This window comes from Nelumbo lutea, chromosome 6 (genome assembly GCF_056320005.1).
Source record: "Nelumbo lutea isolate HS-2025 chromosome 6, American lotus-T2T, whole genome shotgun sequence".
In the NCBI taxonomy this organism is placed as follows: Eukaryota; Viridiplantae; Streptophyta; class Magnoliopsida; order Proteales; family Nelumbonaceae; genus Nelumbo; species Nelumbo lutea.
In genome coordinates, this window is record NC_142689.1 from 9,699,891 (window position 1) to 9,727,729 (window position 27,839).

At 37.8% G+C, this 27,839-nt stretch overlaps 2 protein-coding genes and 1 pseudogene across 5 annotated transcripts; 2 read left to right on the forward strand and 1 right to left on the reverse strand.

The window, feature by feature from the left end:
- LOC148847243 (protein argonaute MEL1-like) lies at window positions 1-10,394 on the forward strand. Of its 3 annotated transcripts, XR_016100860.1 has the most exons (24): window positions 28-475; window positions 1,737-1,942; window positions 2,055-2,204; window positions 2,299-2,441; window positions 2,601-2,710; window positions 2,916-3,019; window positions 3,172-3,310; window positions 3,425-3,541; window positions 3,676-3,783; window positions 3,880-3,951; window positions 5,234-5,353; window positions 5,425-5,596; window positions 5,677-5,798; window positions 5,960-6,097; window positions 6,186-6,328; window positions 6,411-6,473; window positions 6,576-6,639; window positions 7,207-7,342; window positions 7,423-7,496; window positions 7,579-7,673; window positions 7,760-7,791; window positions 7,883-8,126; window positions 9,670-9,784; window positions 9,894-10,131. XR_016100860.1 is itself a non-coding variant. In XM_088950211.1 (22 exons), the coding sequence occupies exons 1-22, from the start codon at window positions 74-76 to the stop codon at window positions 8,062-8,064; spliced, it is 2,892 nt and encodes a 963-aa protein (XP_088806337.1). In that variant the 5' UTR covers window positions 1-73; the 3' UTR covers window positions 8,065-8,253. The 3 variants fall into 3 exon arrangements, 1 of the variants encoding a protein (XP_088806337.1); XR_016100859.1 differs by having other exon boundaries at window positions 9,670-10,394; XM_088950211.1 differs by lacking the exons at window positions 9,670-9,784; window positions 9,894-10,131 and having other exon boundaries at window positions 1-475; window positions 7,883-8,253.
- LOC148847244 (cytochrome P450 71A1 pseudogene) lies at window positions 8,772-9,984 on the forward strand (annotated as a pseudogene).
- LOC148847245 (cactus-binding carboxy-terminal, cactin) lies at window positions 10,288-27,832 on the reverse strand. 2 transcript variants are annotated; one of them, XR_016100861.1, is made up of 14 exons: window positions 27,275-27,832; window positions 27,069-27,160; window positions 22,539-22,638; window positions 17,884-17,955; window positions 17,644-17,706; window positions 17,307-17,447; window positions 14,943-15,038; window positions 12,421-12,705; window positions 12,197-12,332; window positions 11,963-12,108; window positions 11,468-11,644; window positions 11,106-11,372; window positions 10,813-10,993; window positions 10,288-10,570 (listed from the first exon to the last, which is right to left on the reverse strand). XR_016100861.1 is itself a non-coding variant. In XM_088950212.1 (13 exons), exons 1-13 carry the CDS (start codon window positions 27,452-27,454, stop codon window positions 10,874-10,876), a joined length of 1,875 nt encoding a protein of 624 aa, XP_088806338.1. In that variant the 5' UTR covers window positions 27,455-27,832; the 3' UTR covers window positions 10,582-10,873. The 2 variants fall into 2 exon arrangements, 1 of the variants encoding a protein (XP_088806338.1); XM_088950212.1 differs by lacking the exon at window positions 10,288-10,570 and having other exon boundaries at window positions 10,582-10,993.
- Between the last annotated feature and the right edge of the window lie 7 nt (window positions 27,833-27,839).

Genomic DNA, 27,839 nt, shown 5'->3' on the forward strand with positions numbered 1-27,839 from the left:
GATCAAGCTTTTAGTTTCGTTATAAAGCAGTGAAGCACGCTCTCTCCTACTCTTCGTTTCTTCTCGATCAACTATGTCGCGTCGTAGAGGTGGCCGGCGCAATAATCCTCCATCCGAACAACCGGCGCCGGTGGCGTCATCTCAGCGAGGTAGAGCTGGAGGCAGGCTCGGTGGCCGGGGACCAGGGGGAAGATCTGCAGGCGTCTCCGCCCCAACTCCTCCTCCATCTATTCGTTCTGCTGCAACTTATGAAGTGGGATCGACTTCGTCTACAGTTTCTGCTTTGTCTCAAGAAATAGAGCAGAAGCTTAAGGTGGAAGCTCCGTCGGTTTCAGGGTCTGAAGTTACTCCGGCCTCGTCAAAGGCAGTCAGTTGTCCCGCTAGGCCAGGTTCCGGTCGAGTGGGAACTAAGTGCTTTCTAAGAGCTAATCATTTTTTAATTTCATTTTCAGAGAAGAACCTTCACCATTATGACGTGAGTATCCTCTTAATTACTACTTATTTAATTTTTTTTGACATTCTCAAATATTTATTCTGTAATTGCGTTGGAATTTGTATATAATGTGTTCTATCTGTTGGACCATTTTTTCTTTGATTTTATTCCTCACTTTTTGAGTTGCCTATTATGTTTTCATTTTTGAATTGCCTATTATGTTTTCATTTTTGAATTGCCTATTACTTTTTTCTTGAGCCATTCTGTGATGCACATCATAAACTTACTCATTCCACGTCAAATGTCCTCGAGTTCTGGATTTTCTTGGGTTGTCTAATTATTTATTGACAATTTTTATGATGCCGGAAGGGTATTGAATGGAAGAACTTTGATTGATAAGTTGGTATAATTGTCTTTAATTAACACCAGTTGATTGGTTATCAGTTTTCCCTATTGCTTATTGGGAATCTAGCCGATATTTTCTCCCATATTCATTTTTTTATTACTTGCGTTTTGTGGCCTACATTAAATGCGTGTTTTTCCTTGACATATTTCTTTTTGACAAATCATTTTTTTTTCTTGATTTTGAAGCTTTGAACAATTTCTAAGAAGTAATCACGGTTATTCTTTAGTCTTTAAGATCATAAGAACTTACGACCAATAAATTTCTTTCCCATGTTTGAGGTATTTGGAGACCACATGGAATGAAAAATTCTTTTGGTCGTGTTGGAATCCCACATCGGAAATGGATTGTCTCGTGGATTTTAAGGGCGGAACAAAGTCATTTTAAGTGTTTTTTTTTTTTTTTTTTTTGAAGATTGACTCACCGCTAAGCTTTAGCAATATTCGGATTGATTCACCTCTACCATCATACTGATGAATCTGTTTAGAAGATCTCAACATGCATTCAAATGCTTAAAAAATTTAGATTAATTGATTATATTTCGTACGACTTCTGAAAACGCAAGGATGCTTGGGGAAAGTACTTCCCATGGTATTAGGAAGTTGGTACACTTAAACTGAGGTGCTAATACGTTCTCAATTACAAATCCTACTCTTTGCCCAAATATTATAGTTTCTATTGCACATAAAGCATTAAGGTTAACAGCTGTGAAAAACACTTGTATGTTGAAACATTGAGTAACCAATCTGAACCAAAACTTGGTATAACCAATCTACCGGTACTTGTGGTTATGACCTACGGTTTCATTAAGCTTTTAGTCTTTGTATCTTTGCTTTTCTAGATTGTTTCTTTAAAGGTTGCACTTTAAAGAATGTGCTCTTCTTGGATTGAATGGCATAGGTGTCAATTACTCCAGAGATTACTTCCAGAGTAGTTAATAGAGAAGTCATGACTCAGCTTGTTGCTTTGTATGGCCAAACTCACTTGGGTAGAAGGAAACCAGTTTATGATGGCAAGAAAAGTCTTTACACAGCAGGCCCATTGCCCTTTACCTCAAATCAGTTTGTCGTCAAGTTGGTTGATGGTGATGCAAAAACTGGACCAAGGTTTGATAACTGTATTCCTAATTCAGTAATCTCAATGCATCTTTGGTTGTTTGTTTCTTGTTCTCCCATCGGAAAAAACATGCTTGTAATTACATGCTTTTTTGGAGTGTAGAAAGGAGAGGGAATTCAAGGTGACTATAAAGTTAGCGTCCAGAACTGATACATACCACCTACAACAATTCTTGAGTGGCAGACAAATGGACAGTCCTCAGGAAACCATACAAGTTCTTGATGTGGTTCTCAGAGAGTCACTCTCCAGAAAGTAATTTAATAGTCTTCAATGATGTTGACAAGATCATAGTGCTACAAAGGTACAAATCTATGTTCACTAATCCTTTTCCATTCTATGGCAACAGCTATACTATTGTTGGAAGATCATTTTTCTCACCAAAATTTGGCCAAAGGGGTGAGAATCACGAGATAGGTGAGGGATTGGAATATTGGAGGGGCATTTATCAGAGTCTTCGTCCTGCTCAAATGGGTTTATCCCTTAACGTCGGTATTCACTTTTTCTTGTCCCCTATTTCAAGTTTGGTTCCAATATCCTATTTTTTGGCGATTAGTTTTAATTGCTTAATTGTCATACTTGAGCTTTCTCATTTCTGTAAATCTTGTATTGATAATGATTCTATATGTTGTACATTTTTATTGTTTGAAGATGTATCAGCAACATCCTTCTACGAGCCTCTTCAAGTAGTTGATTTTGTCTGCAAATATCTAAATGTTAAAGATCTCTCAAGGCCAATGTCTGATACCAATCGCATTAAGGTGCTCTGTACTATTTTTGCCCCTGTACATTTTTTTTTAAATATTTTGCATTATTTATTTAGTTTTTCTACGTTACCTCTTAATACTGTTTATACGTCTGTGTTCTTACATTTCTATGCTTTGTCTGTCCAAGTTGTGTGGTGCATAAACTTCTTATAATTTCTCCTGGTTTTCTCTAACAGTGTTACCCTTCTCTCTGTGTCAGATTAAAAAGGCCCTAAGAAATGTTAAGGTTGAGGTGTTGCACATGCAATACAGTAAACGTTACAAAGTTACTGGGATTACAACTCAGCCTACAAGCCAGTTGATGTGAGCTTGTTGGCCTTTCCCAGTTTTTATTTGGAGTAATCGTATTGGAAATTTCATGAACGAGTGATGGATTATATAACTTACAACAGTCTATTATGTTCTTCTTGTTTTGTTTGATGACCATGTTTACCATACCACTTGTGTCCACTTAGGTTTCCCTTGGACGAGAGTGGGAAGAACATGACTGTGGTCCGGTACTTCTTTGAAAAGCATGGAATTAAATTGAAGTATGCCTCCTTGCCAGCCCTACAGTCTGGAAGTGATACAAAACCTATTTATTTACCCATGGAGGTTTGCTTGTTTCTACCTATATTGTATTTCTGATCTCTCTTGTCCATCCAAAATTAGTTTTGCATTTTACTGGCATTTTCTTTCAACAATTTTAAAGGTTGATTTTCATTTCAGGTGTGCAGAATTGTTCCAGGGCAGCGATATTCCAAGAAGTTGAATGAGAAGCAGGTAACTGCACTCTTGAGAGCAACCTGTAAACGTCCCCGTGAAAGGGAGAGTAGTATTCTACAGGTATAGGCAATTTTAACTCATCTTTCTTCTTGATAGTTGCCATCATTTCTTCATTTGTAATTAGTCCTAGTTGTAAACTCTTCTCATCTTGTGCTATGTCCATTCATAATCGTTATATCTGTCATTATATGCAGATAATGAAGGAAAGTAACTATAACAAGGATGAATACGCAATGGAGTTTGGAATTCGGGTAACAGATACGCTTGCAACAATTGAATGCCGAGTTCTACCACCACCTATGGTAGTCATGTGGTTGAATCCCTCTTTTATCCATTGGTGTAATTTGTTATTTCCGATTTATGGTTGCATGATATGCCTTGTACTTTGCCTATTTCAGCTCCAGTATCATGAAACAGGGCGAGAAACCAAGGTTCAACCGCGTGTTGGCCAGTGGAATATGATTAATAAGGTGAAAATAAAATTCTTAACATTTTACTCGTTGCATCCGTATTTTATCTAGTAATTATGATCTTTATGATAGATTTCCATTCAACTTATGCTTTTTTCTATCTTAATCTGTCTAAATTTTATGATGTGTTTACTTTGCTAGGAATCTTATAATTTGAATTTATAATAGACTGCCTTTCCGTTTTTGCAATGCATATTTATCGACTCAGCTTTTTGGGGATACATGAGGGATGAAACATTAAGGAAATTGGAAGCCTGGTGCAGGAAAACTCAGCAAATTAGATGTCAAGGTGTTGCCTAGGTCATCAATAGTGCCTGGCCTGAATGCCATAACTTGTATGAAAAAGGGGCTTTTCTAAGTGATTGAATGTCCATTTGTGTGACAAAATTCACAGGGTGGGGCTGCAGTGCCTTGCTGTAATATTAGTACTATGGATGCTGCTTATTAGTTTGTCTGTGTGCGTGTGTGTTTTGAGAAGAGAGAAACGAAGGGTTAAAAATGGGGCTCTGCCTCCTTGGTTCTTTTTCCATTTTTGCCACCGCCAAAATTTTTAGTATAAAATTATAGCCTACTCTAGTTGTCGATAATTTGTGACGTGTAATTGCTTGATTAAATAGCGTTTTGTGGGTTAGTTGACTTTGATATGTGAATTGGAGTAACTTGTTTGTACAGAAAGATCAGTGAATTAAGAGTTCTGATAGAAATAGAAGGGAATGAAAATAAAGTGGTTGGTTAATGCCATGTTGTTATTAAGCGAGATAACATGGGGATTAAGATTTAAACCAAAGCCAAAGGGAATGGGTTCTTTTGACATTTTAAAAATGATAAACAATTTAATTGCCCATGGTAGGACCATGCTTGGGGTTTCTTGGTGCTTGCAATGATGTTTTGAGCCCATTAGCATCCTGGGTCAAATGGATTTGCATGTTTGGCACCTGTTTCAGTATCCCATGTGTTTTCTCTATTCTCTTTCTTTTAAGACCATGTATATCTTGTGCAGATTAGTAGTTTTATCCTATCTTATTTGATGAACCACATACTGTAGAACCCATTATGTCGACTACTCTTCGGTATTATTCTTTAACATGGTTGCTAGCTTTGCATCTATTACACCCTTTGCCACCATGAATTGTTTTGCTGGATGTGTTCTATGATGCCTAGGATTAAGATCTTTATGCATTTTGTATTGTCAGATTTTGCATAAGGTATTCTGATACTTTCTGTCTATTGGTTAGTGTTTTGGCATCAGGCTTACTCTTTGTTATCTGTGAAACTGGTGCAGAAAATGTTCAAGGGAGGAACTGTAAATTACTGGGCTTGTGTGAATTTTTCACGTTTGAATAGAGACGTTGCAATTCAATTTTGTCAGGAGCTGGCTGGCATGTGTACTAGTAAAGGAATGGTAAAACTTTTAATTCCTCTTCTACAGTTACTGTACACACAGTTAATGAAGATCCTTCTCTTTCTTGACAGGTTTTCAATCCAAACCCTTTACTAAATATGGTTCCAGCTCGACCTGATCAAATCGAGAGGACTCTTGCAGAAATTGAGATCCAATCCAGGAAGACACTAGCAAGCAGGGGAGTGACAGGAAAGCAACTTGAGTTGCTGATAATAATTTTACCTGATGCTAGTGGTCATTATGGTAAATGTAACTTAAGCCTGGATTTTTGGCTGCATGAAATAATTCTTTTCCTCAACTTATGTGTTTCTATTTTCACACAGGAAGAATAAAACGAGTGTGTGAAACAGAGTTAGGAATGATTTCTCAGTGCTGCCAGCCACAGAAAGCTGGAAAGCTCAGCAAGCAGTATCTAGAAAATGTTGCTCTCAAGATCAATGTGAAGGTTTGGAGTTTTATCTTGCCGATGATTCTGTAGTTTAAACCTGAACGTCTGTGCCCTTGATGAATTCCATTGCCCTTTAGATAAAATCAAAAGCTGAATTCTGTTTATCTCAGTATCTTGGCATTATTATTGTTATTATTATTATTATTTTATGATTTTAGGCTGGGGGGCGGAATACAGTTTTAGTCGATGCCGTAGAAAGAAGAATTCCCCTTCTTACTGATCGCCCTACCATTATCTTCGGTGCTGATGTAACACATCCACCTCAGGGAGAGGATTCAAGCCCTTCCATAGCAGCAGTACGTTTTTTTTTTTTCTTTTTTTTTTCTATGTATATAATCCTATTGCAGAAAACTTGTCCTTTGATGATGATGATAAAAATCATAGGTGGTTGCTTCAATGGACTGGCCAGAGGCAACGAAGTACCGGGGGCTGGTTTCTGCTCAGGGTCCTAGGGAGGAGTTGATCAAGGATTTATATAAAGTTGTTCAAGATCCTCAAAAGGGTGTAGTTCATGGAGGATTGATTCGGTAAGAAAATGTTATGCATGGCATTTTCGTGTGTATTTTTTGTGCATGTATATTCTATCATCTCCTTGTTGGCTCTTGGCAGGGAACTACTGATTTCTTTTAAAAGATCAACTGGGCGAAAGCCTGATAGGATCCTTTTCTATAGGTATATATTCACTTAATGAGTTCCCAATAAATGATATTTGATATTTATTTTAGAAGTGGTTAGATGTTTTGCTTCTAACATTTTTCTTTGTATTATTCTTAGAGATGGCGTTAGTGAAGGACAGTTCAACCAGGTTTTGCTTCATGAGGTAGATGCCATCAGAAAGGTGAGAAGGCAGTGGTCGTAGAGTAAAAAAATATTCTCTTCTTTCTACAAGTAAAATTAAATACAAAGAAATAATGCAAAACTTTGACCACATGATGAGCTTTACTTATGGAACAATAACAATTATAAGAATTCCAAAAGAAGCTCAAAGTGAGTCGGTCCTAATGCAGATATATGAATGGTACGGTAGATCCAGGCTCGCTACAACCAGCCAGAGAACTTGCCTACTGAGCCACCATTAATTGGTGCCTCCTACATTGGATGACTGGAACAAGATTATGTTTCGTCCTTGAGGCAGGGAATTTTACATCTCTACTAGAAGTTACCCAATCATAATGTAGGACAGTAGGAGATATGACCTTGAAGAGGAGTATGGACTTAAGCTATAATTGAAACATTGATACCTAATACCTACATTGTTTGAAGAAGATGTAGCCTAGCCAAAGTCAGTTGGAAATCAAGTCCAACACGATTTCATTGAGTCATAATTAGAAGTGCCAAGAATTTTTCTATCTTTGGTTTTTGCCCCCAGTCATATTTCTTTATACTATGAGGTCTTATTTTTCAGGCTTGTGTATCATTGGAGGAGGAATATCTACCTCGAATGACATTTATCGTAGTGCAGAAAAGACACCATACACGGTTATTTCCAGCAGATCACAATAATCGTGATCTTACTGATAGAAGTGGCAATATTCTCCCTGGTATCAAAATTAGTCTGATGAAATTATGTTGATCCGTTCTCATCTTTGCATCCATCCTTACAAAATGTCCTTGTTTTTAGGTACTGTTGTGGACACTACTATTTGCCACCCTACAGAGTTCGATTTTTACCTCTGTAGCCATGCTGGAATACAGGTTGACCCATATGACATTTTGCATGTTTGTTCAATTTGTCGATTGCTTCCTTTCTTCTGACTTGTGTATATTACTTGAGAAGGGTACTAGCCGGCCCACTCATTACCATGTCTTGTTGGATGAGAACAAATTCAGTGCCGATGCCCTGCAGACACTAACCAACAATTTATGCTACACGTAATGCTCTCCATACATTTCTCTTATTAGTTAGAGTTTCTTGAAGCAAAATCAACTGATCTGATTCTATCGTCTGTTTTATTTAGATATGCAAGGTGTACTCGGTCAGTGTCAGTAGGTTTGTCTCAACTTCGCTGCTTTGAGTTCAGTCGAAGCATTATTTACGTAGGGTGGTTATCTGATAATTGTATTTCCCATGATGTTTGCAGTCCCTCCTGCGTACTACGCACATTTAGCGGCATTCCGTGCCAGATATTACATTGAAGGGGACTTATCCGACAGTGGGTCTTCTGGTGGAGCTAGAAGCACGAGGGAGAGGGAGAGGAGTGGTACAGTTCGGTCTATTCCTCAGATAAAAGAAAGCGTCAAAGATGTCATGTTTTACTGCTGAGTTGAGAGCAGCTTTCTTTTGAGTGCCTTGAGTTACTACTGTCTTTATGTCGGGGCCGGGAGGTGAGCTTTGTTGTTCAGTTGGTTCTATTTTTTTTTTTTTTTGTTTTTTTCTGAAATACCTGCCCAGTTGTGCTCTTCACGGAGGATTAATGAAATAATGTGCTTTTATATTTGGGACCCTGGAAAACTTGTTTACGTGGCCGATGAAAGAATACGAACTATTACGGGCATGACGAATGTGAGCTATTACGGGTCCGGATGTAGTAGGCAATTAGGCACGTTAGGTAAGCACAGCGAGTGAGGGTTGACCTATTCCAGTTAATGCGCCTTTCTCTCCAACCTTCTGCCGTTTTGGGTTCTCTCACCTCTTCACTTTCAGCCGCTGCAACTGATTGGTTGGGGGGCATTCCAATGGCCGAGCAGTTGACCTGCCCCTGCCGCTTGGAACATCCGATGGCCGAGCAGCAAGGAATTCTGTTGCCTTGTTCACTCCCTCTTCTTCTCTTCTCTTTTGTCTTCCTGTTCAGACTCCGGGGATGTTCGGTCAAGTTGCCACCGTCTCCAACGAGGATTCCAATCATCGGAAATGTTCACCAACTTGGCACGCTTCCCCACCGCTCTCTCAGGGCCCCGTCTCAAAAGTATGGGCCGCTCATTCTATTGCATTTGGGCAGTGTCCCTCTGCTCGTCGTTTCCTCCTTATAGATGTCTATGGAGATCGCTAAGACGCAAGATACTAACTTTGCAACTGGGCCTTCTACAACTGCTGCAAAGAAGCTTCTCTATGGCTGCAATGACTTGGGGTTTGCACCCTACAGCGAGTACTGGAGACAGATGAAGAAGATGTCTGTTCTCCGCCTCTTGAGCGTCAAGAGAGTGCAGTCATTCAGATTTATAAGGGAACAAGAGGTTGCTCCTTTGATCGAGAAGATATCTCGCGCATGTCAGTTGCGCAACTCAATTAATCTAATCGAGTTACTTACCATTCTATCCGATTACTTGATTTCTTGAGCCGCTTTCAGTAGCAAGTTTGAAGAAGAAGATGATGATAGCAGACGGATCGGGCCTTTGACAAGGGAGGTAATGTCACTTTTGGGAATGCTTAGTGTTCAGGATTTCTTCCCTTAGGATGGATCGATACAGTAACCGGATTGGATGGGAGGCTAAAGAGGACGTCTCAAGAGTTGGATAAGCTCCTGGATCAAGTGATCGGAGGTCATGTTAGTACTACTGATGACCAAAGAAGCAAGGACCAGAGGGATGGAGAAGACTTTCTGGATATTTTGCTCCAAGCTCAGAAGGATTCAACGCTCGATATCCCCATCACTCGAGACAATATCAAAGCAATCAGTTTGGCAATATTCATTTCCGTTTCTGAACTACCAAATATTAATTAAGAACACTTTTTGATCTTCCCAGTTTAGGCCTCCTTTAAATGACATTACAATTGTTGGCTTTCTCGGATATCATATCGAAATTGATCCATGCGTCGACCTACAAATGCAATTTTGTACTCATTTTGGCTTTTGCCCTCCAAATAATGTATTTCTTAACTAATTTGCTCATGTATCTTATATGTCATGTTCCCACTACTGCTTCACAGGACATGTTTATTGGTGGAAGCGATACGACGGCCATTATTGTGGAATGGAGCATGACCGAACTCGTCAGGAATCCCAAAGTGATGAGAAAAGCCCACGAAGTTAGACGTGCTGTGGGTAAGAAATCCAAGTTTGACGAAGATGACATTCCTCAAATGGCTTATTTAAAAGCTGTTATCAAAGAGACTCTAAGATTACATCCTCCTGCTCCCTTTTTGATTGCAAGAGAGTCCATTAGAGCTATCAATGTCAATGGCTACCATATCCCAGCTAAAACCAGTCTTCATCGATGTTTGGGCAATTCAAAGAGCGGCTGAAGGTCAAGAGGTGGGAGAACCTAAAATGGCAGAAGGTTGGAGAGAAAGGCGCATTAACTGGGACAGGTTTTTCTTTTTTATTGTTTTTTATTTTAATTATTTTGATACAAATAATAAAATAATAGATAATTCCCAAGGGAACAAAAACGTATAGAAGAAAGGTGCATTAACTGGGACAGGTGTCAAACAACTATTAGGTGCTCCCTCATTGTGCTTACCTAACGTGCCTACTACATCCGGACCCAGTCATTACGGGAATGATGCTTGTCATTCGGGTTCGCGTTGGGTTACGCAGATTCTGAATTTCTTTTTTATTATTATTATTATTATTATTGCAAAATGGAAAGGAACCATTACAAAGATGCATAATAGACAATCATTGCTTTTTTTAGAGTTTTTACAGTTGAAAACAGTGACAAAATGGAGGAATGTATCACAATTTTAGTGATCCGCTGATACCTGAACACATTACTCCATATGGGCTTTAGATTGTTGCAATAGTCCTCGACTGCTGTCTGCATTTCTCCATGCTAGAAGGTTGGAAACCAACACATTATTCTCTCTCTCTCTCTCCCGGTGGAATGAGCTGAAAAAGAATTTCCAATAAATTCAACTCTGCTTTATTTAAAACTAAAAAGGCAATGCATTGCAAGCTTACTTTCGAACAATTATCAACATTGTAAAAAGAAATATATTGTTACACTGAACCTATGAAGAATAAACTATAAAGTACATCTTCAACGCCTTAAACCATTTTGGTTCAGTACTCGGTAGATGCAAATAGATCAAGAAACCTCCCGCAGTGTAGGCAGGAGGAAATATATATACCATTTGTCGTGGGGCTTCTTTGACGTTGTGCTGTTTAAAGAGGAAAACCATGAAGCAGATTTCACCGCCGATAACGGTACCGTTTGAAGTTGAAATAAACATGCAGTATACCACGTTCAAATGTGCACTTGAAACCCTTCTTGTGGGAGTACTCCCATTCTTTATTCACAATCCGAAATGCCTATAATGTGGTTGGTTACAATAAATCAGTTCACAGCACATTGATAACAAATTTAATTCAAATGGAAACTCAAGCACATTGCTGCAATTAAGGGGTAAAGCGTATAACTTACAATGTCCTCGTAGGGAGGTCCTGCATGAAATCTTATGATGCACGTCTCACTATTATTTCCATCCTTTTCAATGGTATATACTGGAGCTTTGGTTTTGTCAACAAGGTCTGGATAGAAAATATTGAACTTGTAGCCCTGCACGATCTTTGGAGGTGGGTTGTCATGGTCATAGTGAGTCTGGTTGTATTTATTCCACTCGTACCCGGTATGAACACGATTGAAATACTTGGGTTTTCTTGGGCGATACTTGTCGTGCCACCAATATACCTGCGTGTCCATGTTGAGATGGTGAACTTGCTAAATAGGAAGGAGATGATTACCAAGTGATGCAACAAGTTTAAATAGTTGAGTTAAAATCACACCTGTGAATCCAGGTTCACTTCAGCACCAGACCCAAATACTGCATCTCCTTCCTCCATAGCTCCCATAGCTTTCATGGCTTTCAGTTCCATGTTATCTTCTGCAGGAGCTGGCTTTGATGCCATTACTTCTTGAATCCGCCTTTTCTGTTCTTCTAAAACAGCAACACGTTTACGTTCCTGTTGAAATAATCCCAAGTTATATACAATATAAGGAGTCCTAAAGATGCACTATATAAATGGTGTGGCCATTCGAGGACTGAGCCACAAAGCTTTTTAGTGTGGGTCTCTGTCTCAAACCATGGGCTAGGATTTTGTTCCTTGGCCACACTATTTATCTAGTCAGAGTTATCTTTCCACAGTAATGCAACTGCAAAAGTATATCATCAGATTTAGTACACTGCTAGGTGTAAAAAATTAGTTTTGCAACAGTTGACTGCAACACGATCCTTTTTTGAAGGCTGAACTTTAATAGAAGAAAGCCATTATATAGATTACCAGCTCGGCCTTGTCCTCCTCAGGGTCAATTGCTTCCTCATTCTCATCACCATGCAACAACTCGGGTGAAAATGAACCAGGCTCCACTTCTTGCTCACTAGTTTCTTCATTCATTATAGGCTCAGGAGAGTAGGGTTGGACATCATCTATATAAAGAGAAAAATATCAGCTAGAGCGCTCAAAAAAGGGCTTCTCAAAATTTAAAGAATATGGGCCATAGCTGAGAGTCCATACCTTCAACAGCAAGCTCAATATCCTCTCTAGGCTTTGAATCATGATCACTTTCCAAGTTATCTTCACTTCCCACAGGTTGCTCTAGTCGTTGTAGATGTTTACGCAATAGATCACTGTGAATCTCCTTCAGACGAGCCTGTAATTTTAGCAATTAACCTGTAAGTTCTCAATCAGAAGTTGCAAATTAGCAACCAAACCATTCAAAAATGTGCACAACTATGTACCTTTGCCTTGTATATCGTGAGACGTTTCAGAAGAGCCTCCCAATATTCAACCACCTTGGCTGCACCAGAATCCATTTGTGACTCAATCTGGCACTTTAATGCTTCCAATTCCTTGGAAGTTTTTCCTTGCAAAAGGCTCTGAACATCAGTTTCAATGCTTGAATGTAAGCCCCTTTCTTCAGCAAGCAACTCGGCAGGTGGTTCTTCTCCACGGACCCTAGCTCGATCTAGTGCATCTCTTTTTCGAGCTTCAGCTAACTCCCAGTCACAAACCACCATTAATGCCTGAAAACAGAAAAGATTATCATATACATGCATTTAAAGTTACTATAGCAGCAAGGGAATGTGCCAAAAATTGGAAAGATGTAAATAAATAGGGCAATAGCGCCTTCTGACAATGGTACAATGATTCAAAGCAGTATTTCAGGCAATACCTACGATATCAAACAAGTCTCTTTTTTTTATGCAAATCTATAAATTAAATGTATTATTCAAATTACATACCAATTCAGAGTTGAAAGACATTCAAATAAGTTTCATTAACGTTCTAGGATATTCGATGTAGCCATATAGGTTAGAAGGCCTCCACCCTCGAGCACCTAAAAGTCTAGACAAGTCCTTGGCCTAAAAGGACAGGTTTCCTACAGACCTGTATATCTATAGCTGGAGTATACTTGCAAAATTTTACTTTAATTATTAATATGATTTTGTACTTCACCATTTCCAAAAAAACAGATATTAAGAAAAACAAAAAAGTATACGGACTTAGAAATGGAGAAAGAGCTGAAACTGAAGCATGGTTTTAAAAAGCTATAGGCAATGCATTAAGGCACACGCCTTGAGGTGAGGCAGAACACCTAGCCTCAAGCACCTTGTTACAGCGACAAGATGCTACAGCATATGGCTTCATTACTCCCCAAAAATTTAAGAAAACTTGATATTTTAGTTGGTTATAGATAAAACAAGACAACTTAAAATCAAAATTCTCATAATCTCTTTCTTAACCCCAAAATATCTCTTTTATTTTCTCTTACTAAATGTACATGTTAGAACAACATCTCCACTCACGTGAGAAAAGCATATCCAATCACGTGTTCACCCATGACATGTGAGAGTAGGACCCATTTTTTTAATTTACAAACTAAAATTAATAGTTATGATTTTCTCTGATAAAAATAAATAAAATAGAAGAATCAATATAATAAAATTGAACACAATTCTAAACATTTTTTATCCACTCTCAATTACTTACAAGCCATTTAGTTCCAATAAAGAAATTGTATATGACAAAATTTCATTTGAAATTTTGTAGAATCTAGGTTAGTTTGTATTGAGAAAAATATTAGAATATATGAAAATTTATAAAATTATTATTTTATTTAGGTAGAAAAGGTTATACTTGTAAAAATGAAATGTAAAAACTTTTAAAAAGTATCATGTTAAAAAGAATATAAATGTAAATAAATCATATCTGAAAATATAAAGAAATTACAAATAATTTCAGCTTGTTGTGTACATACGAATAAACTAGGATGTATGCCAATTAAATGAGTGGATTATTTTATTTAGGTAAAGAAGGTTACAACAATGAAACAAACTAAAAAATAAATTTTCAAAAAACATACTATTCATATTAAAAAGTACATATGTTAATATGTATATGTGTGTAATTGAATTTTTCACAGAATTACATATTCTGGTTAAGAAAATGACAAGCTGTATGTTCATGCAAATTTTTCCAGCAGGCTCCAAATAAACAAAGAAATGTAAACAGCATGTATTGCATTTTTTATCAATAACTAATGCTATTCATCAGTGTTTGATTATTGTTAAAAATGGTGGGCAATCTGTAGCTGTGCCAAGCACCCCTTCACAAATAGCCTAGCCCTGCTACACATCTCACTTTTACAAAATTTACAAGTTACAGATTATATTCCTGGGGGTCACTCCCCAAAACAATATTGAGATCTATTCATTTCCAGCCTGGTGAAAGAGTTGGCTGATCTGCTGGTCTAACAAGTACTGCAATTTTGAGACCACACAAATATTATTATGCACAACTAAGGTTATCAAACTGAAGTCCTCTCCAAAATCCAAGCTCATATGGATCCCAAAAATATCTGTTTATCTAATTAGTAAATCCGGTTTTGATATGATTGTACTACTATATGTATATTGTATAATTAACAATTTATTTTGAAGACACTTTTAATTGATTTTGTCAGTAATTCATAATATATGGAACTGATCTGGGTCCAATCCTAACTGGATAAGTTGGAAATTTAAATCTAAATTACTCAATGGTGGTCCAGGATATCCAGGATCTTGAGAAGGGTGGACTGGAAATGGACCTAACCTCCGGCACTTTTAGCAGAAATTGGGCACTCAGATTTGGATTTGCATTTCACGCTTGTCAGCCCAAGATTTTACCATGAACGGAGCAAAATCTCCTATGCACAATGTAAGACCAATAGGCCATTCAATATTTATATGAGATTATGGGTATCTGAGGGGGGAAATACCTCCCAAAACTCTATATGTGTTGGTGTTGCTCTGTCCAGATCAAGATGCATTTTTATGTCATCATGAAGTTCTTCCATTTCTTTCACTGTCAAACCCTGTAGTATGCATTTCAAATGTTAATATCACAAGTGGTCAGAACAAATGCCATCAAAAAGAAAAAAATGTGGGCATGATTTAGAACTAAAGAGCATAAGCATACATCACATTTACAAGAAGAAAATGAATGGTCTAAGTGTATGATAAGAGAATTATCTCGCAGAAACTATAGGCTAAAACCAAGTCAATGCATATGAATAATGCTTGATAGTAGTTAGACACTTGGCAAGGCAATTACGGATAATGTTCACTTGGATTCAGAGAGCAGCAAATAGTCTATCTGATGCTCTATAGGGGAGAGTTCATCACACATACTTGGCAAGGAAATTAAGGATGATGTTCATTTGGGTTCAGAGACCAACAAATAGTCTAGCTGGTGCTCTATATGGGTCTTCATAATAAGATTTGAAACCTGATTAACCATTAAACACCTAACCTGGTTAACTCCTCTCTAAGTTGTATGTTATATGGGCTTTCTAGTGCCCATTTGGGAGGACATTCACGAAACAGCTTTTGGCATTGTATAACCCAAGAAACCCAGAAAGTAAAAAATAGGCTTACATGAACCCAAAAATTGACTTTTGATGAAGCTATTGTAGGTAACTTCTTGGAAGCAGCTCTGTCAATGCAGATCAATCATCGCAGAAGCCCTCCCAAACGGGCTCCTATTTGGTTAGGCCCAATGGAGCCCAAACTGTATTAGAAACTGGACCAGGCCATAATAAAGCAGCCTGATCTGGTCTGGTTTCTATACTAAAATGTTTTGTTCTGGTCCGAAAATTTCTCAGACCATAATTTTATGGTTTGGTCTGAGATTGTCTGGAACCAAACTAGACTGGACCATGAGCACCCCTATGCACTGGTCAGTAAAAGAGCACAAAGAGACTGTTTATTTAGAGAGAGATTTATCTAAAGGTCAGAATGGATTATACAGAAGTATGGAATTTAGTGTGTGAGCAGCAGGGAGCTAGCCTATATTTGTACCAAGGCACACTTGTATATCATTCTTTATCCACAATTGATAAAATGTTCATTTGTTATTGATAATGCTTGAAGGTCTTGCAAAAAAAAAAAAAAAAAAAAATCAGATTCTGATGGAAACCAGTCCCTATGTCCATGCCAAGACGTTCCAAGTGCCTCTCAATTATATGTTGCACATTCTCAAGGATACGGCCTTGAAGTTTAGTTGCTATTTTTTCTAAATTCTCTCAGGTTATATTCTTCAAAGAATCTGGTAGAACTGCAGATGGGTAATAGAGCTGTGAATCTCTCGAATTGTCAAACCATCCCATTGCTAGGTTTGGAGTTATTTATTAAGTGTTTGATTGGCTTCTCTCTCTTGATTAGTAATCTGTTTCATTTTAGAAGAAACAAGAATTAATTAAGTAGTTTCTTTCTTGACTTTTAGCCCAAGTGATATTTTCCAACCTGTCCAACAACCCACTCCCTATTATATTGCATGCCTTATCATTTTATACAAACTTCCCTTTTATCCCTAGTGATTTCTCCAGCCCTGTCCATTTCTTCTTTTGATCAATAACCAACCATTTTATTAATAGTAATTTAATGTACGAGTATACATCCATCCATCCATTAGAGATTAAAAAGAACTTTTTGTCTCCCCATTCATTCTTTTCTTACAATTGTGCCCAGAAAATCTGATCTCTCCCCACCCTTTGTCTGGTTAATGCATCAGCCATCTGTTTTCTGTTCTTTGTACCCATTTGAAACTTACATCCATCTCTCTAGCCATCCATCTATTTTTTTAATACATTTTTGTACTGCCAAAAAGCTCCCTCTCCATTCTGCAGCCACTCCACCATTTTTTAATTTCCTTCAACAATTAGCTTGTTGAAGTTCATCATCCTTGCCCTTTGTACACCTTCATGACAACCATTATCTCAGCTCTTAGAGAGTCTCCTACTCTAATTGGACCTGAAAATATGGCCACTATATGAACTTCCTCATCCCTAAAAATGCCTCCCAATTCCATCACCACCTGTCCATTTCAACCATCTCATTCTAATTACACGGTTGGTATCCTATTAATCTCTCCCTTGTTATGCCATGTTATTGGCATGTAACCATAATATGACAGGAGAAGCAATGACATACTGATAAAAAACAAATGATTCATTCATATCCTCCTTTGTGAATTGCCTTTCTCTTTTCCTGAAGAGAATCTCTACTCTCAAATATCAGAAAATTATATAGTACTAGCATACTAAATGGAACAAAATGGAATTCAATGAATATGACATATTTACCTTGAAGACCATGTAAGGTTCATTTATTTCAACGTCAAAATCATCCGATCCATTAAGGTTCTTGGATAGAATATCAATAGGCTTTGTACGCCCCTCACGCAGTCTAATTTCTGACCTGATTTTGCTTTGATCAAAATGGAACTGTAGATTAAATATGTTAGCAACTAAAGGATTGGAATATTCAAGAATGCAAGAGAATTAAGGACTACATATCATAATTACATCAACAAAATGCTAAAACAGAAACCATCATAACTCCAAGACAAAAATAGATACATAATTATTTCAAATGAAGCAATAGCAGGAAAATGAGTGATGCAATGAATCTGCTCCATACCTCTTCTTCTTTCTTTTCCCAGTCTTGGAACTCAGCCCTAGCCCGTTCCCTTGCCAACAATGCCTGCAAAATCAACAAAGGTAATTTTCCCATAGTAACCTGTATTTGTCTATGACTCTATATACAACAGAGAAAAGAGAAAAAGGAACCATAAATTAACTTGTGCTTTGCATAGTTCCTTGTTAAACTTTATCCTTGATGGGAACAACAATAGTACAAAATGTTAAAAATTGAACTAACCATTTCCTCCTCATGTTGTGCCTTTTCAATTGCCCTTTCCTCCCTCCTCTTTTTCACCTTTTCGATCTCTGCCTGCACCAAGAATATGAATGTAAGTGTTGTAGAGTTTATTATTAAAGGTTAGGAATAATGCAGGAGCAGAAGAATCAAATATGGAATTTTCCTAATTTTTTTGTATTTTTTGTATATTTGGACAGTATGGGTATTTTCGTCATTTTAACTGGTCCTGTGTGGGGCCTGGGCTATAACATCTTCTTCCCCTAGTTTAGTAGGGCTTATCTTTCAATTTTCAGTTTATTTGCATTAGTAGATAGAAAGTTATTGTGTTTCTTCATGCACAAGACAAGGAGTGGCATTTTTGTAATTACGGTGAACAGTATTCCGGGCCACAAGTCACTCTATATAAATAGATGTATTATCTTCCTCTTGAAGCTAATGAATGAATGAATGAAGATTTCTTAAGAGCTCTCTCCTGTTGTATGGAGTGGTTCCTACAAACCCTAGAGTGATTCTAGGACCCCTTGGAGTGATTCCTTGGGATTTCTCTCTCTTTTCTCTTTCTCTACCCTTTCTCCTCTCTCTTTCTGTCTTGTGTTAGTTTGTCCCAGCCCTACTACATTAGTTTTGGTATCAGAGCTAGTGGTTAATCACCATGTTCTCACAAAGTGACCGATTCTATGGGCCTAGAGTATCATTTAAACAATCTCATGGGCCTAGAATCAATGATGATAGGGTTTTTGAACCATATGAAGGGTCTATGGTTGATTTACTTGAGAACTTGGTGGAAGAAAGTAGTTCTAGTAATGTTGGTTATAAGAGTAAGGTTTTCAAGAATGTTAGAAGAGAAAGGGAAGTGCCTAATTTCAAAGGAGATGAAGACAGACAAGCATTCTTTAATTGGATTGCTATACTAGAAGAATATTTCAATTGGCATGATATGTCTGAAAAACAAAGATTTAGATTTGCACACATGAAGCTCGCGAGTATTGCTAAAGTATGGTGGAGAACTCTTGAGCAACAACTAGAAAATAGAGGTGAATTTCCTATTACCACATGGGCAAATATGAAGATAAATTTGCAAGAAAAATACATTCCACAATACTTTCATGATGATCTATATGTGGAGTTGACTAATTTCAAGCAAGGTATGCTATCTATAGTTCAATATATGCATAAGTTTAATGAATTATAATATTAGATGTGACATTATAGAAAGTGAAAGGCACAAATCAGTTCATTCCATGAATGGACTATGGGATGATATCAAGAATGAATTGTCTACAATTCAGATTTATGACTTAAATCATGCATTTGAATTGGCTCTTAAGATAGAGAAGAAGCAGTTGATTACAACAAAGAATTTGAAGCCAATGAGAAGAAAGTACAAAGTTGAAGATAAAGAAGATGATTTCTTGCATGTTGATGCCCATCCTAGAGATAAAGTTGTGAATGAAGAATTTCAACCTATAGAAGTTGTAAACATTGAAGATCAAAAGAGTGTAGCCAAGAGAAGATTAGAATGGTTGAAGAATGAACTTCCAACACCCATGATCAACTTGAGGTTAATGATCAAGAAGAGATAGAAGTGGGGCAAGATGCAAATGTGTTGGTTGTAGTAGATGTTAGTAAGGAAGTAAGTCATGACTTTACCTTGCAAGTTCAACTCGATTCAATTCAAGAATTACAAGTTGACATAGTACAAGTTCCACCAACATCAATAATGGCAGAAGTTCAAGATTTTGCTGAAGAACCAAGGAGAGGTGGACACATAGAGATGGAGATTTCTCAACTAGAGATTGAAGGAAAAGTTCCAAATGCTGCAATTGAGATTTTGGATGTGAAAGCTCATAGTGATAAGCAAGGGGAAGATTCACCACAAGATAGGTTGATTGGTGATGTAAGTGGTCAAGAAGCTAATGTTATTGATTATTTAACAACTAAGGTTATGGAAGGCAATATTTCATACATATAATGCTTTCAAGATCCATTTATAGCTTTGTGTGTGACATCTACTCTACAGTCCAAGTATGTTGAAGTAGTTATGGGAATTACTACTCCTTTTGTCATTGAGGTACATCAACTTTTCATCCTCAAGATCTTCAAAACTCGACGACGGGTTTTTTTGAACCAGGGGAGAATAATGCAAGAGCTAAAGAATCAAATATGGAATTTTCTTAAATTTTTGCATTTTTTTGTATATTTGGAAGTATGAGTATTTTTGTCATTTTAACTAGTCCTTTTTCATCCTCAAGATCTTCAAAACTTGACGACGGGTTTTTTTGAACCAGGGGAGAATAATGCAAGAGCTAAAGAATCAAATATGGAATTTTCTTAAATTTTTTGCATTTTTTTGTATATTTGGAAGTATGAGTATTTTTGTCATTTTAACTAGTCCCGTGTGGGGCCTGGGCTAAACATCTTGTTCCTCTAGTTTAGTAGGGCTTATCTTTCAATTTTCAGTTTACTTCCATTGGTAGATAGAAAGTTATTGCGTTTCTTGATGCACAAGACAAGGAGTGGCATTTTTGTAATTATGGTGAACAGTATTCCGGGCCACAAGTCACTCTATATAAATAGATGTATTCTCTTCCTTTTGAAGCTAATGAATGAATGAATGAAGATTTCTTAAGAGCTCTCTTGCTGAATGGAGTGGTTCCTACAAACCCTAGAGTGATTCTAGGACCTCTTGGAGTGATTCCTTGGGATTTCTCTCTCATTTCTCTTTCTCCACCCCTTCTCCTCCCTCTCTCTCTCACATACTCTCTCTTACTCTCTCATTTCTGTCTAGTGATAGTTTGTTCTAGCCCCACTGCATCAAAGAATCATAATGATTAAATAATGACAAAAAGAAAAGACAACAGAGCCATCTGGCCCTGATCAACAGCGAAATACTTGAAAATTTATGCATGCCCTTGCTTGACAGAACTTTATGATGTAATTCTCTAATCTCAACAGAGCTTGCTTCTGTCAGGAGGGAGAAAAATAGCAAATATAAAATATAAATTGGACTTATTCCCAATATGACTTTGAAACTTAACTACACATATTTCCTCTCTACATATCTTTTCCTCTTTGTGTGTGTGCATGTTCTAATGTCCCTTTAGCCCCCACGGGGGAGAGGTGCTATACACTAGACCTAGTCAGTCAGTAAGTGAAAAAGTGCATGCAGAGCCCACAGGCATAATGCAAAAAGCCTGCCTATCTGCGGGTTTGAACCAGCACCTCCTCAGGCCAAGGGATGCTGTGCGATCAACTCAACCATAGGGGTGTCACAAATCTGCATGAACAACTATTGTGATTGCTCCGCTAATATATGCATTTATTTATGGGAAACAATAACTTTCATTTAATTTTAAGGAAAACCAGTACAACTGCCACCTTCATAGGCAAGGTGACCCCTTAACACAAACAGTTTATGAACATGCCCAGAAAAGATTTTCCCTACTAACTCCTTGCTTCGCTAAGGTATCGGCCATTGCATTGGCTGACCTCCTAGTCCATTTGTGTACTTCAAGCTCCCTCATTAGGTGCATAATTTCCCTTACAGGCTGTCCAAGGGACCAAGTGCCCAAACTGTTTGTTTGCATCCAACCTACTACCAATTCTGAATCTCCCTCCACTTCCAATTGTTGAAAACTCAGTTGTTTAGCCAATTTGAGCCCCTATAAGAGTGCCAAAACTTTATCTCTAAGAGAGTCCCCAAGCCTATCAGGCCAGAAAACAGGGCCAGGACTCTTCCTTCCCCATCTCTAAAGACACCTCAATTCCAGAGGGCCAGGATTACCTACAAAGCTGCCGTCAAAATTCAACTTTACACCACAAAGTAAGGAGGGGACCAATCCTCTTAAAGAGTTATAGATGAGCAGGAAGAGCTTGCCCTGGGAAAATTATGTTATTTCTCTCTTCCCACACTGCCCAAATAATTTCTGCCCTTGTTGTTCTCCCCATCTCTAGTGTCCTTGATCTCTGCAGCTAAGGGTCTTCAGCAGCGTAATCTAGTAGCTTTGTTGAGGACCAGAAAACTGTGGGAAAGGTTCAAAATTTCGCAGCATATAGGTCTGTATCAGTGACCCCCCAATATGCCCTTTTTTGGATAGGTTTCGGGGTTTGACTTTAGGGGGTATAGAGGCCTTAACCCCCCCCCCCCCGAACAGGTTCGGGAAAAAAAACTAAAAAAAAAAAAAACGCTCAATGATACAAACTGATACGCCCCATCTGTGGGAGTTGTAATTTTGCGTGTGCCTGGCCAAGGGCATTTTCCTTGGGGGCCTATTGTACTTTGTTCTATTAATAAAAGCTACCTCACTTTTTTCCAAAAAAACATAAAGAAAGATTCCTCTTACTCAACTAAACCTTGTCCCAATTATATGGGGCCTGCTACATTTTTTTTCTTTTGATGGATAACTTGAAAATGTTACTATTAAAAGATGTGTTTTGTATGACTATTTACTAAATACTTGACATCTTTACTATTAAAAGATGTGTTTTATATGATTTTGACAAAATTTTCTCTAAAATTTGAACTGTTGATATAAGCCCATAAGAAATTAATAAACATTAAGTATGATCAATTTATCCCTGGTCAGGAAATCAAGTTATTCAATATTTCAATGTAACCGATCATCAAGCACTTAATCACAATATAAATTGCTTACCATCCTTTCTTTCTGTCTCTTTTTCTCAGCTTTGACCGAAAACGTTTCAAGCGGTACACCTTGTGCAACATCACGCTCAATCTTCTTTCGCCACACAAACCTACATACACAATGAACATATCAGAATAAAATATAAACAACAAAACAACTATTTTTGTTAGTTTATCATGTTAAGCTTGTTAAGTCATTAATTCCATCCATTTGTAACATATGATCTATATATAAAAAAAAAATGAACTCCTAAAAAATACAAAATTAAGAAAACCAGATACTCCAAATTGCAAACAAAACTAAATGCAATTTGAAAAGTGAGAAATAACAAAGAGAGTTCGAAACAGAAGAATCACATATAGGTTCTCCTTTGTCACAATGAAAGTACTTTCTTCCTTTTTGTTGATAAAAAAAACATTATCAGAGAAGGAGCAAGAAGGATACAAAGAAGGAGATCAAAGGGATGGCCATGAAAGGGCAAATAAAGAAAGAGGTTGCTCAGAAAAATTTGACTCACAATCTAATTGTCACTTAAACCTCCATCCTTGGAAAGTATGTGTCATAGCATTAGTTGACCATGGTACTCAGGAAAAAGATATTACAATTGGGAAGCCAGAAACCAATTGGATGCTATGAGAGAGGTGCCTAGAAAATATATTGTCAATAGATCAACAATATATGTATTTGTGCTTGAGTACATGTGTCACCAAAATACATTCTATTAGATCATTGATTTTCAACAATGATGTCTAGGAATGTGAGGGCCTTTGATGATCTTGAAGGAAGAACATCTTGTTGCCAGATTGGAACCCCAGTTATCCATGGCATCGATAATGCAAAACCTCTCAGGCTCTCTGGAGTCTGGCCTAGGGACACTATCCATCTCAATTCTTAGGTCCAATCATGTCTGCATACACACAATCATATAATATGAGGAAAAAAAAAAAAAAAAACTTGCGTTCCCAACTTCTCATAAAAACATAACCAAGGGCCACCCTGGCCGGCCCAGTGGCACAACTAGCACCTTGTAAACTATATAAAATATAAAGAATGTCCAAGAGATACCTTGCCCAGCAGAGAAGAAGGAAAATACAGGCCACTCACCTTATCCCTCCTTAGCAAGATAAAACTTGATGCCAAGGAACTTGTGTATTGTAGGAGATAACAAGATGTAACACCCAAAAAATGAAGCTTGACCGTAGTGCCCAGAACAATTAAAAGGGGATCATGCCAACCTTTGGAGCTCTTTAGGAGTTGGCCTGCAAAGAAGTACCTAATGACCACTTGACCATGCATCAGCCCCTCTTACTCACTTTCTCTGGCATCATTTTTTTATCAATAACTGGAATTTAATTAAAGATTAGAAACAGATACATAAAAGGACACAGGGAGAAGTAAACTCGCTTAACCCTCCCCAAGTAAATGTTCAATTACAACAAATCCCAAAACAAAATTTCCCTTCCCAGCCCTTGTTTTGCAAGTGCATCTTTTTTCTATCAATAGCTTTGCAAGTGTATCTGCAAAACAATTAACAGTCCTCTTTACCCACTGTAGTTCTATCTCCAAGTCCCTGGTCAACCGCTTAAACTTCTTTTTCATTGGCAAAATTCCACATTCCATTCTCCTCCTTTTGCAGCCATCCTATGACCAATTTAGAGACACCTACCACAATCAGCTTTCTGATATTCAACTCCTTTGATCTTTTAATCCCTTCCATTGCCGCCAAAACCCCAGCTCTAAGTGAATCACCTACCCCAAATGGGAACCAAGTAAAGGGCAACAACTTTCCCTCTTCATCCATGAAAACTACTCTTATCCCTGAGGAACCTAGATTACCTTCGTTGCTACCATCAAAATTCAATTTAGTGAACCAACATCTGGTGGGGACCAAAGTGGACATGTCACAGACTTGAGGGGAGCTGAATTAGCCACTACCTTCCAATTCTTGAACAGATCATCTGAAGATATGCCCTCAAATAATTCTAAGGACTTCACCCGATGAACCACCCTAATAGTCATGGTTTCAATGATGGACGCTCTACTTCTTTCCTTTTCAGAGAAAATTCTTTGATCCCTTTCCTCCCAAACTGTCCAACAAATAGCAGCCCTTGTACATCTCCAAATCATTCCCCCTGCCCCCAATCCTCCACCTGTTGTTCCAAGATGCCTAAGACCACTTAAAGATCATAATACACAAAACTAAATTTATTGTTAAAATAATCAATCCATAATTATTTTAAACTAACAGTATTTATAGTATATTTTCACATGTATCACTCACATGCTTCATCAACAGCCCAAAACTTTGAAACTTTCTAAATTTGGCACTCCAACATATTGATCCCAAACAACTCCATGAGTTGGGGCACTCAGAGCTGGACTAAACAAAGATTGAGAAATCCAAACAAACGCCACAGCTGGCACTTTTAATTTTCCTCGATAAGTAATAATTTTCAAGCCAATACTGCCTGCCATAACCATTTAAACAGAAGGGCCCTATTCATGACAGAGTCTGGATCTGCTAACAACAAGACTCTGTTGCTGAACTCAGGATCCCAGTAATGTTCAATTACAACATTTACTGTAGCCCAACATGGCCCACATTACACCTCTAATATCGTCCATCATCTTACCACCCAAACTAGCCACAATTAGTTGAACAACATTGTGTAGTTAGCAGCACCATCGGTCCCAAATGTCAGGTATTTCTTCTTTCTTCTTCCTGTTTCAAATAGAATCAAATCTCATCTCAAATGCCAAACAGATCTCAAGTTTTGGACTTCTCTCAATTTCACTCTTATTCTTTTTTTCTTTATCTTCTTGTTTCAATTCTCAAGCCTTAAATTGACAAAATGGGATGTCAAATGTCAGACCAACAACCAATTTTAAATTTTGAGTCTTATTATTTTGCAACTTTCAATGAATAGGATGTAAGAATCCTCTTTGAACTTTCATTTTGTTTGGTGATAATCTAATCGGGTCTCATTTGGATATCCGTAACTTGATCAAATCGAATTCAAATCTAAAGATTTTTTAGATCCATCGAATTTGAACATCTTGTAATTCCTAACAAATTGAATTCGGATATAACCCTATCCAAATTTGATTCAACCCGTTTGCATCCCTACTCTCACTTTTTTCTTTCATTTTTTTTGTTTGATTTCCTTCTCAAGAACATTCTTTTTCAATAATCTTCAACCTACAAATACCAATTTAATTGAACAGAAACAGTATAGTTGTTTTTTTTAAATAATGATGTTTTATGGTGGAGATTATTATTGTTTTCAAACCGAGGAACAAAGCATCCTTTAGATGATTCTAGCCAGGATGAGGATATTGAGTTGGAATTATGGTGAGACTAACAAGATTAAAATTAAATAAATAAATAAATAAATGCATTTGAGGAAGATTGAAGGTAGCACAAAGTGATGATGGTTAAGATAAAGTTAACTGAGAAGGTCTAGTCTAATGAAATGAAGGTCATTGACTGAAACAATGAGGGATAAGGATAACAAGGAGGATTGAATGTATGCAGTAAGAAAAGCTCCAGAAATGTCCTTTGGAAGAAGATAATAACCCCAGTTGGAGCAAAATGGAGACACATAAGTCCTGTATTAAACACTGCATACTATAAGGCTGTTGCTGTTAATGATAACAATGACAACTTGGTTAAGAGGTTCAATGGAATGTCATACACCTTATTGTATCAGAAGGAATGCAAAAGAAAGGAATTCATTCCCGACCATGGATAAAGACACCTAAAAAGAGTAAAATTATGGAACCTTCCAAAAAACAAGCAAGGTAGCCTGCCCTGCAAAACTTCATTCCATCTCAACCAGAATACTGAGTAGCAAGGTTCAAAGCATTGATATGATACACCCCGCATTGTATGGATAGAAAACGTTAAATACACATAATTAGGGCACCTGGCCACTTTTAAGGGTCAATACCTTTGGTATACTGTCCTGACCCAATTCATAAAATTCTAGTTAATTTTTTACCTATGTTTAAAGGCCATTTGAAACGTCTGATAGACAAGAATTGCATATCGAGCGTATATACTTTGAACCTTGCTGACTAGGTAACAATATTTAAAGAACACACTTGAACCTGTGGTTGATCTTTTCATCCAATGGCTTCTTCTTCAGCTGAATTTCTTCAAGGAAGAACCACCCACCCATACATGGGGCCAGCTTATCTAAGTCCTAGGGAATTCTTCAAAATAAGCATCTGACTCACCAACTTGAGTTTTACACTATCAAAAATAGTTACTAGGGCTCACACATATGTATGTGTTGTATCTCTTACAACAAACACAAGGCACCGACACTCCAACCAAATATAAACTCGACAAAACTAATGAATGCAAAATCAATTGCAAATCATAGATAAAACCAAATGCAACTGACAAACGAATTCTCCTCTTCATGGGAGAAACAATACAAGAGAACCAAAGTAGAAATAAATGCTTGCCATTGCTTAACAGTGAACATATTTACGGCCACAAAGGGGCGAATTCATCAATGGAGAAATACTTACTTCTCATTGAGATTGGAATCGCCGAAGGGATTCGAGTCATTGGAGTAACCAGAAACTGTCTGCGACTTCAGTTTCTTCGCAACTCTCAATGCCTAAAAATCAAAAGAGAAAGAAGGGGGGGGATTAACACAAAGAACCCTAGAAAATAATCAGAGACAAATAAAGAGCCCAAAGCCTGCAATACAAATGGAAAAAGAGAGACATACTTTCCTCTGTGCTTTCTTCGCCAAGTACTCGGTGATTTCTTCCTCTGTAATCTCCCGTGAAGACCTCTTCTTCTTACGCCGATCACGTTCATAGCTGCTTTCAGAAGACTCCGAGTCCGAGTCACTCGACCTCCTCTTCTTCGTACTACTACTACTACGACTGCTTCCATGCCTCCCCATCAACCCTCTTTAGCTAAACTTCACAATTAACCCTAGAGATTGCACAGAATACTGAACTCAGCCGGCTAATTAAAGTTGCGACGGGCGAGAGGGGCCCCGCCGACGGCGGTTGGAGAGTTTCCCCGAATGGGGAATGGACACTTATATTCGGCTATTCGGATTTAGGAAATGGAAACGGGAGCAGTGACTCAGCGAATCTTCTGGCGATTCCGTTGTCCGTGGGTGGGACACACACAACAGTTTAAATACGTTTCTTCAAGGGGAGTAGATTCCAATCAAAGAGTAGCGATAGGAGGACCGCAAGATTGAGGCGTAGGTCTCAAATAAGGTGTTCAGCCCACAGCGTTGCACAGTACATCCCCGCTGTATATTCAGAACATCTCTC